This window comes from Salminus brasiliensis, chromosome 15 (assembly GCF_030463535.1).
Source record: "Salminus brasiliensis chromosome 15, fSalBra1.hap2, whole genome shotgun sequence".
NCBI classification, from domain to species: domain Eukaryota; kingdom Metazoa; phylum Chordata; class Actinopteri; order Characiformes; family Bryconidae; genus Salminus; species Salminus brasiliensis.
In genome coordinates, this window is record NC_132892.1 from 27,212,269 (window position 1) to 27,231,863 (window position 19,595).

General features: G+C 41.6%; 2 protein-coding genes and 2 non-coding genes across 5 annotated transcripts; 1 reads left to right on the top strand and 3 right to left on the bottom strand.

Moving 5' to 3' along the window:
- Window positions 1–22: 22 nt before the first annotated feature.
- Window positions 23–10,877, top strand: gtf2f2a (general transcription factor IIF, polypeptide 2a). Of its 2 annotated transcripts, XM_072658003.1 has the most exons (9): window positions 23–222; window positions 591–664; window positions 1,550–1,568; window positions 2,555–2,699; window positions 7,590–7,637; window positions 8,054–8,135; window positions 8,240–8,339; window positions 9,518–9,661; window positions 10,395–10,877. In XM_072658003.1, exons 1-9 carry the CDS (start codon window positions 157–159, stop codon window positions 10,512–10,514), a joined length of 798 nt encoding a protein of 265 aa, XP_072514104.1. In that variant the 5' UTR covers window positions 23–156; the 3' UTR covers window positions 10,515–10,877. The 2 variants fall into 2 exon arrangements, with proteins under 2 accessions (XP_072514104.1, XP_072514105.1); XM_072658004.1 differs by lacking the exon at window positions 7,590–7,637.
- Window positions 10,878–12,482: 1,605 nt separating this feature from the next.
- tpt1 (tumor protein, translationally-controlled 1) lies at window positions 12,483–18,346 on the bottom strand. Its single transcript, XM_072658005.1, has 6 exons — window positions 18,242–18,346; window positions 17,433–17,506; window positions 15,616–15,803; window positions 14,575–14,680; window positions 14,150–14,266; window positions 12,483–13,000 (listed from the first exon to the last, which is right to left on the bottom strand). The coding sequence occupies exons 1-6, from the start codon at window positions 18,267–18,269 to the stop codon at window positions 12,998–13,000; spliced, it is 516 nt and encodes a 171-aa protein (XP_072514106.1). The 5' UTR covers window positions 18,270–18,346; the 3' UTR covers window positions 12,483–12,997.
- Window positions 13,290–13,421, bottom strand: LOC140536303 (small nucleolar RNA SNORA31). Its single transcript, XR_011977597.1, has one exon. It is a non-coding gene; the product is annotated as a small nucleolar RNA SNORA31 (small nucleolar RNA).
- On the bottom strand, window positions 14,779–14,912 carry LOC140536304 (small nucleolar RNA SNORA31). Its single transcript, XR_011977598.1, has one exon. It is a non-coding gene; the product is annotated as a small nucleolar RNA SNORA31 (small nucleolar RNA).
- Window positions 18,347–19,595: the final 1,249 nt, after the last annotated feature.

Consider the following 19,595-nt stretch of genomic DNA (forward strand, 5'->3'; position numbering starts at 1 on the left):
TTTGTCCTCCTGCAGCCTCCGTAAGAGCCTCCCAGCTCTCAGTCCGCTGCCCCGGTCCTGCATGGCTCAGATTAACCGTGTGTGAGAGGCAACAAAGAGTCCTATCGAAGAGTCTCTCCATGAAACTGTAATATCTCACATCTGTGAACAGTGAGGATGTCAGACAGAGGAGACGTGGATTTAACCGGAGCCAAGCAGAACACTGGAGTCTGGCTGGTTAAAGTGAGAGCTGACGGCTAATGGGAGCATAATGGGACTGGAGCTAGAGCGAGTTAGCCGCACAGCTAGCACTAGCTATGTAGCTAGCAGTGCTTGTATCACTTAATGTCGAATATGAAACCAGTACACATTAACTGCAGAGTTTTATTGGCTTAGTAGGATCTTTATAGCATGGGCAGGTCCTTGTAAACATGCTTTATGTTCAAAATGTGGTCTTAAGAGCTTCTTAGTGTATCGCTATGAGAAAGCTAACGCTAGCTAGCGCTAGCTAATGTGTTCAGTCAGCTAGAAGTAAACATGCCCCATCAGAGGTGTTTACTTTCAGCTGAGGGTTATAATAATAGACTTCTCACACATTTGATGTCAAACAGGTACCCAAGTATTTGTCGCAGCAATGGGCCAAAGCAACAGGAAGAGGAGAAGTGGGAAAACTGCGAATTGGAAAGTAAGTAGTTTTTTTTTAACCTTTTTTTTTAATGTTACTCAACTGGGTCAGACTGAGCAGTTGCTGTTAATGAACAGTAACTTTCTAGTATACACCGATCAGTCGTAACCTCAACACCTGCCTAATCTTGAGAAGGTCCCTCATGTGCCACAACAGCAGATCTGACCATTCGAGGCATGGATACCACAATACCTCTGAAGATCTACTGTGATATCTGGTGCCACGATGTTAGCTGTAGGTCCTTTGAGGGCTGTAAGTTGTAAGGTGAGGCTTTCATGAGCATCATTGAGATATAGGTGCCCATGACCCTGTCGCTAGTTAGGAAGGTAGAGACCACTGCATACCAGGACCTCCCCACAAGATCTGCCTATATAAAGCGTTTTTCCTTATGTAGAACAATCTTCAAAATTCGATATTGCTAGGCATCCAACGTTTTCAACAGTTCAATTTAGATTCTGACCTTCTTAAGTCTAAGACACAAGTATGAGGCAGTTGTACAATTAAGAAAATGAATTGTTCCCAAGAGAAAGTTAAGAAAATCTTTTGAAGAACAACTGTTTATAGTAAGGTCTATCCTAAGTATGAAGTTAAGGGAGTAGGGGGAGAAGAATTATCTTTCTTGAGACACCTTTAGAGTCCAGCCCCAGAAGGTCGCTGGTTCAAACCCCCTGGACTGGCAGGAATTCATTTTTTTTTTTTTAAAGCTGTTGTCTTAATTATCTGCTGAATTCCACAAATGCTTCTGATGTGATTGTGCATTTGTACCACTGGTGATGTTTGTTCTGGGTCCTGTTTAGGGGTTTAAGGGTGTATGAAGGCTAGTTGTTTGCTGAACCTGATTAAAAGGACATATTCACTCACAGTGTCTTTGTTTGCTTTTCAAAGAAATCAAGGGAAGGCAGAGGTAAGTACTACTACTGAGTTTTGTTGTCCTTTAACATTGTACTGGCATAATGAAAATGTCCCATATCCTCCAAGAGTATAAAGTCCTATACAAAGTATAGTGTGTGTTGTGAATTGCACATCTAGGTATCCACACTGACTTTTATATTTGGCAGCATCTAGCTTGAGGAATCTTTTGCACTCTAGCCGATACTAACTTGCTACGGTTATTTTTAGGGAAGCACTTTTGTAAGTCTCTCTGGGTAAGAGCATCTGCTAAATGTCTTAAATGTAAAAGGTGCCCTAAGCCCATATGTGTTCCTTTAGGTTAGGTGACACTAACAATGTGCAGACATATGGGTGTCCTAAATCTTGAGTTTAAAGGCATACTTTTGTGTAGTGCATGTGTTTTGCATGCGCTGTACAAGGTGAGATTAGTGAATTTGCCTATCTACAGTGGCTCAATCTAAAGTACAAGCCCAGTCCAGCTCAATCAATAAACCAATGCATTTTAGCATGTTGGCAGACGGCTGTTAAGAAACCCATCTCCTCTGATTCCTCCTACCCTACATGTCAAGGAGTTCAGGGTGATCACAGGCTGCTGCTTTCAAGTGTAGTAGGCTGTGCTTTAGTAACTGTATGCTTTATTAGGTATGAATCAGCTGGCATCTGTCAATTTTGGCTTGTTTGGAATATGTGCTTATTGCAGTAAACCATTTGTTTCTGTACTATATGTCCACATATTTGTGGACATCCCCTTCTAATGAATGCATTCATCTACTTTAAGTTGTAATAAAGTGAATCTTACAACAATGTAAAAATGCAGTGTAGCAATAAGTGAACATCAGTGCGATCTTCATAAAAAGTCATGAAAGGGTGCATAGAGGGGCTGCAGGGGAGCTGTTTGGGACAGGGCTTGAGAATACTTGCAAGACCACTGCATCATGAAACTATTCGGGCAAGCTTTGCTGAAGACAAGTGCTTTGTGTTCTTCCGTAATTTTGTCAGGTGTCCTTCACGTTGAATGAAGAGTTGACCACGATAGACAGCATCAGTGAGAAAGCTTCTATGGTGCGCGCTCCCCGGGAACACCCCTTCACCATGCAGACTGTGGGTGGCCAGACTTTGGCCGTCTTCACAGAGACCTCCTCAGGTGAGAGCTGGATAACATGCTTCGGATGGACTGAGTGGCCCGTAGGCTTTTTAGACCCGACTACATTCAGCTTGCTCTGTATTCCTTGGAGCTGTGTGGGCTTAAATAAGGATGGAAATTAAACTTTTGTGTTTCGCTGTGATGTCTTCTTCACAGTAATGTCTAAGATGGTATATTGAAGCCATTCACACTGTTTGTAGATACTTACGGCAATCAATTAAACTTACTCTACATTCATTTGTGGAACAATTTTTTAAGGTAAAAAATTGTGAGAATTACAAACCTACCAAACGACTACAACCAAGAACCTTTTTATTTAGTTATTTATCATTGTTTTTTTATCATGGCACCAGGTGCATCTTGTCAGCAACCAAAAAGCAAAGCTATATGTTGCAGTGTCTCTTGCTGACCTTTGTTTTGGAAACAAGCCTTGAGAGCAACAAATATGGCATTTGGAGCCTAATAATTTCATAATCACTAATTCACCAGTTCCATCTTGTACTTTAGTAGTAGTTTTTAATATAACTGCTCTTTTTCACTTATCCACAACAATAAAAAAAAATAATGCAAGCAGTAATCCTTAGAATATATTCCTATAAATATAGTCATAATAAAAATATTATGACCATCCCTGGTATGAAGTGAACACCGCCTGGGACGTCACAGATGCCACATGATAGGGTTAGCTGCGTGTATACATAAGCGAGCACACCAGTCAGTTGTAGCACAGTGCAAAACCATCATCATGGACAAGAACACAATCTGATTTATGCCCAAAGGAGATGATAATAGGGTACAGCATCTCAGTGCTGCTAACTGTGTGGGGCGTTCTAGAGACTCTGTAGTGGAGGTGTAGTGAAAATGGACTTGTCGAACATTGAGTGCCTCCCAACAGCATAACAATGTTGCCCCATGGGCCACTGATGTTGTGATGACTCCGGCGAGTGGTACCGAGCATTCAACGCGTCACTGTGGAGCAGCTAACCTCAATAATGAACACCTTTCCATACCTAATACAGTCAGTGCCACAACATTTCACAAGTGTCATCCAAGGATGGTTAGTCTCACTAATTAGGTAGGTGGTCATAATATGCTGATATGACTGTGTAACCTAAGTCATATTTGTGTTTAATCCTGTAATATTTCTGTACTGCCTCAGTCCATGCTCTTCTTTCACATTTAGTGGCGGTTCTGTACCTCTCAGCCAGGAGAAAGAAAAACGTAATGATGCTTTGACTAAACTATTTGTAGAGTAAATTTGAGTGTAGCTATTATAAAGTGGCTGTTATCGGACTGCGTTTCTACCTGCGTGTTTTGATTTTGTTAGCTTGCTAGCTGTCTCCTTTAAATATCATTTGGCACTTATTTGTTGTGGAATTTAAATACTTAAATATTTACTTTTGGCTCTAGAGTAGCTGTTTGTTGATGTTCAAAAATACTGAACAATAATACTGCATATATTAAGCCATTTTCACATATGCAGTCCGGTGAATCAGGTCGGGACGTTTTTCGCTGTTGCCCTTTTGCACATCTAGGGTACAGCCGAAGCTTTTCTGTGTCAGGCATGTGCTCACTACAGGAAACATTCTGCATTGTTTAGGCAAGGGGTGTCAATTATTCAGAAACTGAACTGCTCGATATATACACATGGACTCACACCTGGACTTTGTACTTTGGGGGGCTGGCAGGATAAAGTCCGGGCAGTTACCATGTATTACATCTGAAAGGGGCTTAACACAGTGCCTATAAACTGCTAGGTTCAAAAATAGTGTGTTTACCACATCTGGTGTGAAATGGGCTTTATATTTGTGGGGTCTCTGACTGCAAAAGGAATCCGGCCCCCAGTGTCCTATGTGCATGGTGTTGGTGTTATCCACTATGCCTCATTTTAATGTGTCATTGTATGTGTGCTCAGGCTAAAAATAGGAAAATGCTAAATTATCAGTTGTAATATCGGTAAAAATAATTGAAATTTTCGAATAGTCGGATAGTAAGAACACAATACCAGCCGCTGGGGTATTGTGCACTCTTACTGAGGTAGGGACATAAATGATAATAAGGAATTTGACTTTATGGAAGCTGTTGGGTAAGTGATTTCTGTGGTAAGTGACTTCTGTTCATTTGTTGGAGTTTAATGTTCTGCTGCCAGCTCATTTTTTTTTTTTTTGCTCCTTCGCCATTCTTCTCTCTTCCTTCTTCTCACTGTTTGACTCACTTTCTTCAGCTAAGTTCTTTATTTCTTTCTGTTAATCTTTTTGTTTGGTTCTCAGTGCACAGTGCTGTGTGCCGTGTGGCGTTTTTGGTGTGATGATCCTGTCGGTTTCTGCTGAGCTTCTGCCGTTGCCCGTGTGCAACCTTACCTCTGCTTTCAGTCGATCAGTGTGTCGTGCCATGGGTCGTGTGATTCAGAAGCGTGTGCATAGTAGCAACTTGCAGTTCTGTGATCTAATCCATTTCCTGGTTCCCACAAACCAAATCAAAGCTGACTCCTTTTCTTACTTGATTGGAGTATTGGAGTTTTTTAGTGTGCTACGCTTGGGGTGTGTGTTTTGTGTGAAGTGTGCATGACTTTTAAAAAGTGCTGACATTTCTTCGAGGATAAGCCTGAGTTTGTCTCTGCGCCAGGATCGAGCTGGAACATTTGACTCTGTGTGGGAGGCAGCGTTGGCAAAATCTCACTCTTCACTCATTCCACTGTCCACTTTCCCTCAGGGAAGACCCTGCACTACAGTTTGCTCAGTGTGCAGTAAAGTCTATTTTAAAGGAAGACTCCAGTGTTTTTCAAATGAGCTCTGTCTGCTGCAGCTGTAGTTTGTGGGGAGTTAGTACAGGAACAGAAAACTCATTGGCTGGAAAGTAGGATAAATTTATTGTAAAAAATTTTTTTTTTTTTTTTTTTTTTGGGGGGGGGGGGTATTTATTTATTTATTTATTTTTAGCAGCTACAGCCTCTGTGTTTTGGCTTCCTGTACACACACACATGGCATCTGTACTTTTTTGCATACAACATTTTACACTGGCCACCAGTGGATCAGTGAAAAGAATATGCAGCCACAATAATAGAAACACGTTTGCGTTTGCAATTAGCCTGTAAGTTTATTTACATCATGTTAACCTTTTAACGGGCATTGTAATGTTGAAAATGTTCTCCAGGCTGGAGATTTTTAAGAACATTTTTAGTGTTTTTGTGTGGACAGGCAGATCACAGCTTTTTAAAAACATTGATGACATGTAGTTAACGTGTGTGTGGTTGTTGCCAGTTTGGTTCACTGATAAGAAATGGCTGAGTGATTGAGGCACTAGCATTGCTATGGCATAAAGAAAATCCTCTAGATCTCTTTTGTCCAGGTACAAATCAACATGCTTCATTCTAGGTCTGTATTTAGGTCTATTTTGACTGTTACTCTGCTTTGTGATATGGGTGATATGGGTGACACCAGTAATAATTGTAATTATGTAACTGCATGTCAAGCTAGTATTACACATGTGCACACCAAAGATGATACCGAAACTTTAGTTCAGAGCTTATGTTGAAAAAACACTGGAGTCCTCCTTTATGACCACACTCTCAATTTTACCCTTGTGTTTTATGGGTGTTTATGCAGTAGTTCTTAGAAAAAATTATTCTGTCAAGGTAAATCCCTGACACGATACATGGAGTCCTCCAAGTGTGCCACTCTTAGACTTTAGATAAACCACCAGATGTCTGCCTAGTGGAGTGGAAGTGGAGTGAGCATGCTTCTGAATTGAGATTGAGCCAGTGTGTGGCTGTGTTAAAGCAACGGATTGGCCAAAAATCCAATTAACAGTTTTTCTTTTACTTCAAATGTTGTCATTGAGCTATGTTTGAAATAAAAAAAGAAAATAGTTGACACAAAAAATGATAGTAAAAATAATTGTGTACTACACCCCTAACAATTATATTTTTGTTGGATGGTTGGAACATGATTATTAAATATATCTGTTACCCTAAAAAGTGTGTAACCGTTCGGCTGAGTTAGGATAAACTGAATTGGATAATAATGTTAGCTCAGCATAAACGCTGCACGAGATCATATCCTTATCCATCTCCTTGCTAGACTAAACTGGTATATATTTTACCTTCAGTTTGGCATATCTTTAAAGCCATTTACCCTTTACATAACAAGATATCTTAGCTGATCTTAACGAACACTGCTATCTAGATAGATAGATAGATAGGTAGATAGGTAGTTATCCTTCAACATGTATACAAGTCTGTAATTGAAGATATGGACATATTTTTCCATGTTTAATTAGATTGTTGTTCTGTTGTAGAACAGTGGGTGTTCTGTTATGTTTATTAGTTCACAACTAAAAACGCCCTAACTGGTCGGGGTGAATTGGCTGGTTGACTTGTGTATCTGCTTTGTGCTTGGGCCATCTGAAAATTTGTATCGATTATATATATTTTTGCAGATGTGATTCTTAGTGTGACAGTTAAAAGGTTAATGAAACTGCCATAAACATATCTTGACTGATTGCATGAGTTTGAGGCAAGAGGAAAACTGTAAATGTGATTTTTGTCCAAACTGTCCCTTTAACTTGGTGTTTTGAGTGTAAATGATGAGGTAATGTGTGAGCAAGCAATCAGACTAATTGAGTACTTAATTGGTTGATTACTGCAGATGGTGTGTGTGTGTGTGTGTGTGTGTGTGTGTGTGTGTGTGTGTGTGCGTGCGCGTGCGCGAGAGAGAGAGAGAGAGAGTGTCACTTAAGTATTGGCCTTTGTGTGCTTCGCTCTTGGCTAACTCCTTTGTGGCTAGACAGAAATCAAGCTATGCTAGCACCGCTGCGATGTGTGTGTGTGTGTACATACATATGAGAGTGTGAGTGGGTTCCTTGGTTCTCATGTTGCCATCCCTCTCATAGGCCAGTCAGACGCTGAAGGCAGCAGCTCAGGTACTGGTACAGGCCCAGGTGAGTCCTCACCGCCGCCACCTATCTGCTGTCAGGAGTATTGCTGGGCCCTAAAGGGGGTCCCACACAAAGCCTTCATTAACAAGACCAAAATGACTGAAGTCTTGAGCACACAAGACACCAGGCAGACAGTTCTTAAAGTCATCATACTGCCCAAGACGTTGGGGCAATTTTGATATGAATTGGGGTTGATCACCCAGACTGTACAACTGATCTTCCTGTTGTGTAAGAGTGGGTGGCAGTTGGTGTGTTGCAAAGGAAGTGTCCACATTTTTTTGTAAAGAACACAGGCTGGAACAGAAATGATGGAAAATTGGGTCTCTGATTGTAGTTGGCCTCGTCACACTGTATGTTGCCCTGAGCCCGCATGTCTGTGTTGTACCATTAACTGTTCATGCCTCTGTCTCCTCACAAAGACAAAATTGCACTGGAGGGAGTGGTGGTGCAGCGAGCTGAGTGCAGACCAGCTGCCAATGAAAACTACATGAAGCTAAAAAAGTAAGGAGGAGCAAACACACACACACAGTACACCAGTACTCCTCAAATGTCTACTTGTAACTTTGGAGCTTTTTTTTTTTCTTCCTCTTTACTTCCTGTTGCAGGCTGCAGATTGAGGAGTCGTTGAAGCCCCACAGGTTCTCCCAGCAGCTTGAGAAGGCGGTCACCACCAACTATAAACCCGTTGCCAACCACGCTTATAACGTGAGTCAGAATTGGTTTGAGCCAAAGGGTGGCAATATGAGTACCACAATCACACGGCCATCCATGGCCAGGGGTCTGGAGGAGCATAATTGGCTAGTTTTTAAACCTTATTCTGCTGCATTATAAGAGAGGTGGGGTTACACTTAGAACCATCTGCAGGACCTGCATGGCTTTCTGTTCATGGAGAAGCTGAGTTGTAGTGGAGCTTGTATGAGCTGCACTTTTACTGTTGGAACATTCCACTTACCGGACAAACTGGGGAAGATCTGCTCCACTTTGGTACCGTAAGCTCAATGAAGGTGGCCTGAGACACACTTGGTCTGGAAGAAGGGGTGGGTCTACCAAATGAGTAGGCGAGTTTGGCTCCACCTCTGATGTCTACTGCGCAGACTCTTGTTGCAAATTCGACAACATGGAGGACAGTTTTGGCGTCCTTTCTGCAGAACGGAAGGGAATGGAACCATGGAGTCCATGTTTTCTCCAAAACACTCTGCATTGACCGTGAAAGGTTGTTGTTAGTAGAAGGTTTGTTTACCCATGCCCACCTCCTCACTCTTTTTTTTCCACTTTGCTGAAGTTATGTTTTGGGATCTGGTTCTCGGAAAGCTGCACTGCCCCGCTGTGCTTGTTATGGTCTGTTGACACTTCGAGTTGGATTGTTGTTCTTGTATAACAATAAAGTGGCCAAAAGTTTATATACTCCTCCTCATGCAGCAATTCTTCTGAAATCAAAGGTTTGTTGGGGTATTATCAACTCTTCTGTGAAGGCTTTGTACTAGATGTTGGAACACTGCTGTGAAAATTTGCTTGCATTCATCCACAAGATTAGTGAGGTCAGCACGATCAGTTTAGTTTAGTACATTTTGTGGAGTCCCACAGGGGCGTCTTTAGGTTTTTTTTTTTTTTTTTAAGAAATGAGGTATAGCATCAAAGTAAGGGCCTACAAACAGTCTGTAATTGGAAGGGTTGGAAGAAAAAGTCATCTTGCCTTTAGTAGATTAATAAGTGTGTGAAAGAGTTGAGTTGTCTGCAGGAGCATCAGACAAAATAATGGAAGTGTCTTTTTGAATTCAGCAGAGTTGCAATAAGCACTGTAAGTATGTTTTAGGAACGACCTACATGATTCCCACCTTAGCTGAAACCTCACAGTCTCACCATCCCATGGCCTTTCTCCTCAGTTGGACTATGATAAGAAGAAGAAGGAAGAGGGGAAAAGGGCGCGAGCAGACAGGCAACAAGTACTGGACATGCTCTTCTCTGCCTTTGAGAAGCATCAGTATTACAACATCAAAGACCTGGTGGACATCACCAAACAGCCTGTGGTAAGAGAAAGTGCTCGTCTCCTAATCTGAGGCTTTAGAATGTTTTAGTAAAAGTTTGAAGATGCGTTTAGATAAAAATAGATGTAAAAATATTTTTAAGACAAGCTGTAGGTAAGTTTCTTTCTCAGATACAAAGCCAGTCTCTGTAAGCTTCCTCCTATAAAAGCCCATTCACGCCACATAGAATTTTTATTTCATTCCAGAAGCATAGTATCTCAAAATAATGAGAAAGTGGCTGAAAATTGTGAGTGTCATATTAAGAAAGTGTTGTAAAATTTGAGAAGGGGTCTCTAAATTAATGAGAAATCCTCTCAAAATATAGAGAAATCGTCTCTATATTTTAGGTCATAATTTAGGTCATTTCAAAATATCACCTCAAAATAAGGTCAGCAAATCACTGTAAAATAATTAGGTGTTGGGTATATCTTTGTATGGGGGAATGGGCTTCCATACACTCCAGGTGTTTAAATACTAGACAAGCAAGTTTCCCAGGTGCAGACAATCTCTTTTTAGTCTAATCTTATTCACACAGGGCTGATACAAACACTTTACTACTCAAAACGGTTCTGGTAGTGCAAAGTATTTACACTAATGATCCAAATGTAGATTCATTAGCAGGAGTCTCTCAAGAAGTATATTTTTGATGTGCCTAGAACTAACTGATGAAGCTGTATAACAGCAGTGCCACTTTTGACCAAATATTGTCTCCCTCTGTGTTACTCTTCCTGTAAAGATTTATCTGAAGGAGATCCTTCGTGACATCGGCATCTACAACGTAAAGGGAACCCATAAGAACACCTGGGAGCTGAAGCCTGAGTACAGGCATTACCAGAATGAGGAGAAGAGCGACTGAGCTGGTTCCTCATCGACCAGCATTGTTGATCAGTTTTCCTGTCTGTTTAAAGGAGAATCCTACCCTAGAGCAGCACGTTTGACCTGTAGGTGTTTTACTGAATGGACCAGGTTTGAGCAACTGTGGTTTCTGCTCCTCCTCAATGCCAGATAAGATAAGACCAATCTGAGATTGGGGAACTGTTTTTATGAAACATTAAGGTTTTATTTCTGCTGGACTTGTTAGAAACCACCATGTAGATGACCATCTGTATCATATTTCTAACAAGGAGAGAAGCTAACAACCCTTTTGTTGTTTTTTTATTGTTTAGTGTTTTAATCTGCTGAGTGATGTGTTCAAATAAATGTTTTGTACAAAAGCAAATGTGTGATCTTAATGTGGTTAAAGGTCCCATGCCAAATGTTCAAATGTTACGGGCAGTGGTGGCTCAGCAGTTAGAGCACCAGGCAATTGATGGGAGTTTTGCTACCTGCCACTGTTGGGACTCTTAACTGGCTCACTAGGTGCCGCAGAGATGACTCCACCGCTCTGGGCTTGACTGTTGACTGTGTGTTTGCTCACTAATGTGTATGGGTGTGTTCACTGCACACGTGAGTTAAAGGCGGAGGCCAAATTCCATTGGTGACAAACACAAGTGGTGAATGAGTGCCTTGTCTTGTTACCATGAGGAGTGTGTGTGTGTGTGAGAGAGAGAGATATTAGACTCTCTAGTTTGTTTCACAACCCAAAAGCAGTCCAGGCTAAAAAACACTTCTTATAATTGCAATATAAATGGGTGGAGCTAATCTGCTGTAGGCTTAAGTAAATAGATGTAAATTTGTTGGCTAAAGGATATTAAACCATTCATTTCCTTTTTGCCAGTTTGATTCCATATATTGACAGGTGTTGAATTTGTGTTTACATGCTGAATCAAACTTGTGTGAGACATTTGTTTAAATTACATTGGTCTATTTTGACATGATTAGTAGCCACTTGCAGAGAGCAGCAAGTAGTAGGTCAAGAAGAGCTTATGTCTATAATTATGTATCCCATAAACATGAGGGGAGTCTGTGATCTTTACTTCCAGTTTAAAAAGAATTTGTTTCATGCACCAGTGTATACCGGTCAATATACTCTTAATCACCCAGAACAAAGAAGTAAAAACATGTCTTTGAAGAGATTTAAAATTAGAAATAAAAAGTGAAATGCATTTTTGTGTAACAGCACAATGTGGTCAGGTGGTTTCATTATCCTTGACCTTTGTATATTAATATAAGGGCCACCATAGCCTCAATAATATTGGAATGAAAGGAATTTGGCATGACCATGGAACCTCATTAGTGGCAGGGACAGCCAGCCACATACAGAAGACATGCTTTGAGTACATCCAGAGCACACACACACACACACACAAACTGCAGTCTCTAAATCCAGCAGTCAATTAATTGGTCAAGGAAAAAAACCCCAGATCTAACCCCCTCTAATCACACATCTACAGAGAAACCTGAACATGGCCATTCACAGATGCTCACCATGCGACAGTTTGAGAAAATCTACCATAAAGAACAAGATCAACTGCTCAAGGGGTGCAAAACATGTAGAGCCCCAGTCAAAGAGCCTAACAGCTGTATTTGCTGCATAAGGGGCTTCAACAAAGCATTTAATAAAAGGGTCTAAATACTTTAAAACCTCATTTTATAAACTCTGTCATTCTGGGCAACTAAAGTGCAAAAATGAAAACACCAAGTGACCAAACAGTCACCAGTAATTAAACAGACATGTTCAGTGCGAGTGTTTTCATTTAAGGCTTATGCTGGTAGGTTTGTGTGGCCTTTTACAATTATAGTTTGTTCCCAATATAGATATATGTATAATCATGAACAAATGAAATAGTCAGAATTAAGCATTCTGGCTTACAGGTCTCAACATTCTGTAAGAGTTCATAAGAGCACAAAAGATGGACACCACTGGATTGCACAGTACACAGAGTTGTTTAGCCAGCAGCTTAACTTTATTTTTATTTCACAAATAGTGCCAATAAATCCTATTCAGTCCTGTGATTTGAGAAGGGACATGTGGCAAATAACTGTACAACTTGCTGTCTGAGAGCTGACATGCACACAGCAAACCAAGGCCCAGGCAGTCGACTTCACCGTTGTGATAGCTAATTAAAAAAAATGAAAACCAAAAAACCCTAGTGAGCTGCGTCTGTTCACTAACGCAAGCTCTTTGCAAGATGTTTCAGCTCACTAAAATACTGTTCTCCCCCAAAAAACATTGATTCACAGCAGGGCCTCAAAGTCTTTTGGATGGACAGACACTGAAATCAAAGAAATCAATATCCTTTTCTCAGCAAGGGGGGGAAAGAGAGGGTTAAAAAGAGCTTCTGGTTCTGATGAAGTTGGGAGGAATGAGGTGATCCAATTGATCCGCAAGCCCTCACAGCCACCGGGCTGATGTCTGCCACTGATGGGGGAGGCACTTTAGGATGCGCGCAGGGGAATTTACTGTAGACACAAGAAACATGTATTTAAGTAAGCAGTTGAGACATTTATGAAGTTCCAACATCTACACCATTTCACCAACAATATCTTAATACGTGGAGCTACACTCAATGTGCTACAAACTGTAGCAAGGATACAGCAGACCTTGGCACTGTTCTATACATCTTGAGCATTCAGCAACTTTCAGATGCAACCTGACTGCTTCAATTTTGAGTTTGAGAACGTCACACCCACTGATGCACTTTGGTACATCAGAACATTTACATGGTCAACAGTTGGACCAATTCAGGTAGTCTGTTCTCCTCTCTTCAATCTGATACCGACACTGTCCTGACAGTTAGAAAGCGCGAGGAGAATTGCTGTTGCATCCAAGTGCAAACCTAGAGACCACTGTGAATGGCCAAAGGTCTATCAGAGGATGCCAGAAGCAAGGCTTTGAGAAGCCTTACCAATAAGCGAACACACTGGCTAGACTAGAAGTATCTATCCAATGATGCACGGAACTTAAAATGAATCACTGGAAAACAACTGCTTTGAGGAGGATAAAATGGTTGACTAAGGCCTAGTGTTAAATACTGCTGCAAATGATTGGGCAAACCTAGGACCCCAATCACAGCAACAGCCGTCACTAAACCAAAGTATTATGGTTCATATTCTCTACACTACCAATCATACAGTGGATACCACTCATGCACTTTACTACCAAAGCACAGCTGTTTAAGAACAGTAAACCTGGTGCGGGATTCTCATTTGTAATATTTAATTATAACTGCTTTGACAAGCAAACAGCTTTTGCAACCCATTCTCAAAGGAATGAATGGACAAGATTGTATCCAAACATCAGTTGTTTTGGTATTTTATCAACCAACAGTAAATAAGTGAAGGCTAAATCATGGGCATTTGACTAGGGCCAACAAGGACATATTCAAGGTTTATGTTCTTGTTTCAAATTACATCTCATCAGTGGCATGAGATTAGCTTTATCACATGGCAGTTTACCACAAGTGGTTCACCCTTTACACAGAATGATTCTTACAATCAAACAAGACAGTCAAGCCTGTTAAATGAGAATCTATACAAAATATATAGTGCAGTGTTCAGCCCCTGTAGTTCAGACTTATTTATGAATATTAGCAGACAACTCAAACTTACGCATTTCTCAATCTCAAGACCGTCTTTGAAGAAGACCATGAAGGGAGTCTGACCATCCGGACGGAAGTCAAGGAGGCCGATGGTGCCATCTGGGTTCATAGACTCTCCTGTGAAAAACTACAGAAGGGGGGTGGGGGGGTGGGGGGTTTAGGTCAAGTCAAGAAACACGCCATTTGGCAACTACGGCTTATTTCAGCGAGTTAAACTTGCGGAAATAGATACCCATTTCCCCTGTTTGCATCACATGTTTCTCAGCTTATGGAATGCATGACACTGAACAGCTGTGCTGGAATAGTGAAAACACTACACAGAGCAACTAGCTCATCAAAGTCTACTCAACTTGGTTGTGTTTCACTGGCCATAACCTCCAACTATCAAGACTGGCATCAATATGTTTTGTACAGTAATAAACTTTGTTAACATACCTGAAAGTTCTTGATGTTGCCTAGGATTTTCTTGACCTCAGCTGGTGCGTTAGCCATGAAGGGCTCTACCCGGTCAGGAGCTGTTTCCTGCAGTTTAGCTTTCACGCTGTTATACAAATCAAAGAACATCGATTAGTCATATACTATAAACAATTCAACTATGCACAAGTGAACTTATCAGTACACATCAATAAGGAAAGCATGTTCTGTTGTCCCCAATTCAATCTTCAACGTCACAGACAGGACATGAAGAAAGCGCAGGGACTTTCATTTAGCATCAATATCTTAAAACCCAGACATCCAAACATCACAAGACACTGGGCTGTCAAAAGATGCAATAGCTATGATCACAGATGGCTTTGTGTTCGGAAAGGTATTTATACAGGATAAAGAATCTGCAACCACTGAACCACTTCTACAGCCAATGTGAGCAACATGCTTTAGACTTTTATGCAAAGACTTTTTGAAACCACTTAAATGTTGTTCCTGAAAAGTACAACTTAAAACTTTAAAATGAATCTGGTAATCATTCTGCTTTGTTGTCCTTGCTTCTACACTCCAATGTTTGGAATACAGTATAAATCAGTATTTTTAGGCATCCAGGTAGGCCAGATCTTCAAAAAAAGAAATACAAGCATAAAACAAGCACTCAATCAACCATCAGTGATTCAGTGCTGAATACCGGTAATCAAACTTTTTTGATCTTGAACATCTTAAAGAAAGTGAAGCTGCATGCATATAAATGTACATGCAGCAGACCTTACTTGATAATCTAGTCACCATATCACCATTCATGGTTATATACAGATACTTAAAGTAGAGTCTACACAGCCATCACAGTCCATATTTAGAGTCAGCATCCCAGTTGTAGTTTGGGCTCTTAAATCAATTCGTGATTGGTGCAAGCAATTTAAACCAGCAGTACAAAATGAAACCCTTACAGAAGCAAAAGAACTATTGTGAATGAGGACATTGCATACATAAACTACTGCAGACAACCACTACGCTTCAAAACCTTGTTCGGCCAGAGCACACACTTACGCCTTCATGTAGTCCTTGATGTAGGCTGTGTAGGACTTCTTGTCGTAGCTGGTCTCCTGAAGTTTGTGGTTGAGGATGATGTCAACCCCACTGATTGTCGTGGAATCGCAGCCTTCATCCACAACTTCTGCTGACGCATTGCCACCAATAAGCGCATCATCGATATCTCCCTCTGCTCTGCTGATCATCTATAAATACAGAGTGCGTCACACTGGATGCAGAGGTTTAGATTTAAACAAACACCAAACACTCGAACAGGAGAGGGAAAGCAGCTCCACCCGATACCTTTGGGATGAGATGAGAGTTTGTGGTACACTGCTAATTACCCAAAATCAGCACCTGGCCTTAACCAAACTCTAAACATTGCTATGAAGTTCTGATTGCATATGTAAACATCTAGCATCAAGCCTTCACCAAAGCAGAGGTCATTACTGTAGCAAAGCAGAAAAGAATGAAATAATGGAAGCAGCAACGATGGATATGTACATTATTCATACAGCTATTATACAACTGTGGCCTTTCCACCAGGGCCTCCTAAAGCGTGGTCCACAGGTAACCTGTGAAGATTTCTCAGAAGGAGCACCCAAGATCAGCCACTTGAAGACTCCTGAAGAGTCCAACTTATTAAGCAAGTGAAATCAGGTGTGCTCCGGCATGTTGAGAAGGACAGGTTATTTGGACATCTGCGCTCATTGTTGGACTACCTGTCTAGTGTCCAGGAAGAGCTTTCTACTAGATTTTGAAGCACTGCTGTGAGGATTTTATTGCATTAGATGATCACCACCCCACCTCATCCCAAAAGAACTTGGCAGAACACCAGATCATTCCAGAGAGCAGAACTACTGCTCCACAGTTCAATGCTTGGAGGGATGGTGTTTATATGCCTGACATTAGGCACAGGGCCAACAGGTTCAGGTTCATCTGCCGCAGAGAGTCTTCTATTGCTTCTATTGGCAGCACCTCTCTACAGGGACTTTAAAAAAAAAAAAAAAAAAAAGCTGTGTGTGCATTTGCACATCCGTGTCAGCAATAAGTGCAACTTTAAGCAGCTAAATGCATTCATTATAAGGCAAGCCCACAAACAATGACCGGGTACATTTTAAGGGGAGAATTACATTTATGTAATTTACACTTCACCTCAATAAATTCTAAATATCAAATTCAACTTCAAACCAAGCATTTCTAGGTGGGCCTGCTGCCCATCACAGTAATTTGGCCCCTCAGAGAAATGTTTGAGTACAGCTGGTTTAGGCGACAGGGTGTTTACCTTCTACCCCCCTACCCCCTTTTCACCTTTACTGCATTACTAACTCAATTACTGAGCCATTTTAGAGTACCGACTCAGTCCCTCAGTTTAACAAAGACAGCTTTCAACTGAGGGAACAGATCATGGGTTATTTCTCTACCTTCATACTTCAAGGATTTCATTCAACCCAAGTCAAACATCTCTATAATAACCAGGCAGATATACTCAGTGTTAATGCTTAAAAAAATTAAAATCACACATTGAAATGTAACCAGTCTACCAAGATGTGCAAATGCAAATATGATTGACTTTGGGAAGAATAAAGAAATTTAGGTATCTAAACCTTTGGGCAAAAGCATACAGGCACTCAAACCGGTGTCTGTGGGAAGGAGGGGGGTGGTACAGGGAGGGCGGATGCTACAAATTAGTCATAGGATTGCGCAACGTCTCACAAAGAAGCCAAACCACTTATACAAGAATATGAAGACGATGGATATCCCAAATTTCCAATTATTGAATAATTCATAAAGGCAGATGGGCAGCCAAAAAGGCCAGTCACTTCATGTCTTACCTTTCCCTCGACCTCGAGCATCATTCCGTTTTCCGACTCTTTGATTTTGTAGATGTCCGAGAACATCTCGTCTCCTGTGAAACACATTAAATAAGTTTTACAGCAATTTTACAACACGATCATATACACCATATAAATATGAATTACTCCGGCGGTCCTCGAAGCGCAGTGGCTGATGCGGTGCTGTATTTAGGGTCAGCTGACTTTTTAAACACCTCAGGCCTGGAAAACCAGCATGTCGCCCAACAACCAGCACAGGCCGACCAGAGTTATCTAGCGTAGGCTTATTCACCAAGACACAAAGCACTAGATAATAAAGCCAGGCCCTAACAGAGGTACCAGGTCACGAAACACACGGGGTTCTTCAGCTACTTTAAGGTGTACGTGGCGGTAGACTGTTTAGCGAAGAGCGCCTAGCGCTAGCCTGCAGGCTAACAGCAACTTTTGTGTAGTGAAAAAAAATCTGCCGGCGAGCTAGCCAGCCAACAAACCGGCATTTCAGTCTAACACCTAATTCTGACCCATATCTCACTCCTAACACTAAAATACCAAGTAGTCAGACAACATAAACGCGTTAAACACACAAACCCCGCCATAAAAGACGGTCAGACTGACCATATAGGAGAGGAAAACAGAGCTAGTGCTAACTTCTGTTAGCCGGTCTGCTAACGGGGCGCTAAAAGTTAGGCCTCAGTTCGCCAGCGCGACAAAAACAGAGGAAAAAAACAACTAAATGAGCCTGGTACTGAAAAATACACACACAGTCCACTACATTAGACACATTTAACCCGATATATGTGCCTCCTCACCGGTGATGATGTCCTTGTAGATGATCATTTTGGTGGATACTGTTGAGGGCTCGGAGCAGGCTACGCGCTGGCGGCGGACTCAGCTGGAAAGGCCGAGAGACCGAGATCAGCTCTAGATACTGCCAGAACGAATGACGTCAGCGCGCTCGGCTTTTGTAGACCACGAGCGACCTCAAGCGGCCGCGATCCAATCAGCGTCCTCACCTTCAGTACAGCCTGTACACTCCAGTACTGGATAAAAGGGACAGCACCCTAATTCTGCAACAGGCAGGGCTACTTTCTGCAGACACTACTGGTTGGTTACCTGTTAAAAATGTAATTGTAACCTAACTCAAAGAATTACTCGTAATCAAAATCCACCATGTGTCCAAATGTTTGCGGACACCCCTTCTGATGAATGCATTCAGCTACTCTAAGTTGCATCCATTGCTGACACAGATGTGCAAATTGCACACCCACACACACAGTGCCTTCTCTAGAGAGGTACTGCCAATAGAGTAGCTCTCTCTGGGACTCTGGAACCTATTGGCATCATGTCTAGTGGGCTTAAAAAATGGGCTTTAAAAACAGCATTGAGCTGTGGAGCAGTGGAACTGTGTTCTCTGGAATGATGATGGTGCTCCATCCAGAACTTTTTGGCATAAATGTAGGTGTTGGGGGTGAGGTGGGGTGGTGATCATCCAACAACCTGACCTACACTAACGACAATGCTCTGAAATCTAGGAAAAAAGTGTTCCCTGGAAAGTAGAGACTCCAGCAAAAGGCTTAAAGTTGGAATGCCCTCGTTTCCCCAAGCAACAATAAATGTGCAGGTGTCCAATTATTTTTGTCCATCTAGTGTAGATGTAGGCTTTTCTTCTTAACTTGATTCCACTTGCTTAATCAGTTGGACTCTTCAGGAGTCTTCAAGCTGTTGATCTTGTGAGCTCCTGCTAAAACTTCAAGCTAACTTTCTGGCAGGTTAGCATTTTCCAGGTTAGCCATGGCCTGCACCCTACGCTTTAGGCAGCCCTGACCCTTGATTTTGGAAGAAATAATGAATGAGCAGATGTCTCAATACTTTTGTCCATTTTTGAACTACTGTCCAACTGTGGGTGAGATAAAAATTTCTATGATGTTTTAGAGGCAGTCGAGAGGAGGAAAGATAAGGCATTCAACCCCAAGATCACTGTACCTGTTAAGCATGGTGGTGGTTGCAACAGTTATGTGAATATGCATGTGACGTTTGGAAGACGTTGGATTTTGCGTACCTAACATCTCAACGTAAAACCAACACAATATCAACGTCTGCTGTCCTCACTATTCTACATCAAATTGACGTTGGCATTAGACGATGTGCTAACTATGACGTTAC

Coding starts and splice junctions, on each gene's coding strand:
- gtf2f2a (XM_072658003.1), top strand. CDS start 157: ATGTCAGACAGAGGAGACGTGGATTTAACCGGAGCCAAGCAGAACACT. Junction 223..590: donor CTGGAGTCTGGCTGGTTAAA/GTGAGAGCTGAC, acceptor GATGTCAAACAG/GTACCCAAGTATTTGTCGCA. Junction 9,662..10,394: donor ACATCACCAAACAGCCTGTG/GTAAGAGAAAGT, acceptor CTTCCTGTAAAG/ATTTATCTGAAGGAGATCCT.
- tpt1 (XM_072658005.1), bottom strand. CDS start 18,269: ATGATCATCTACAAGGACATCATCACCG. Junction 17,507..18,241: donor CTACAAGGACATCATCACCG/GTGAGGAGGCAC, acceptor TGTGTTTCACAG/GAGACGAGATGTTCTCGGAC. Junction 15,804..17,432: donor TGCTCGAGGTCGAGGGAAAG/GTAAGACATGAA, acceptor CTGTATTTATAG/ATGATCAGCAGAGCAGAGGG.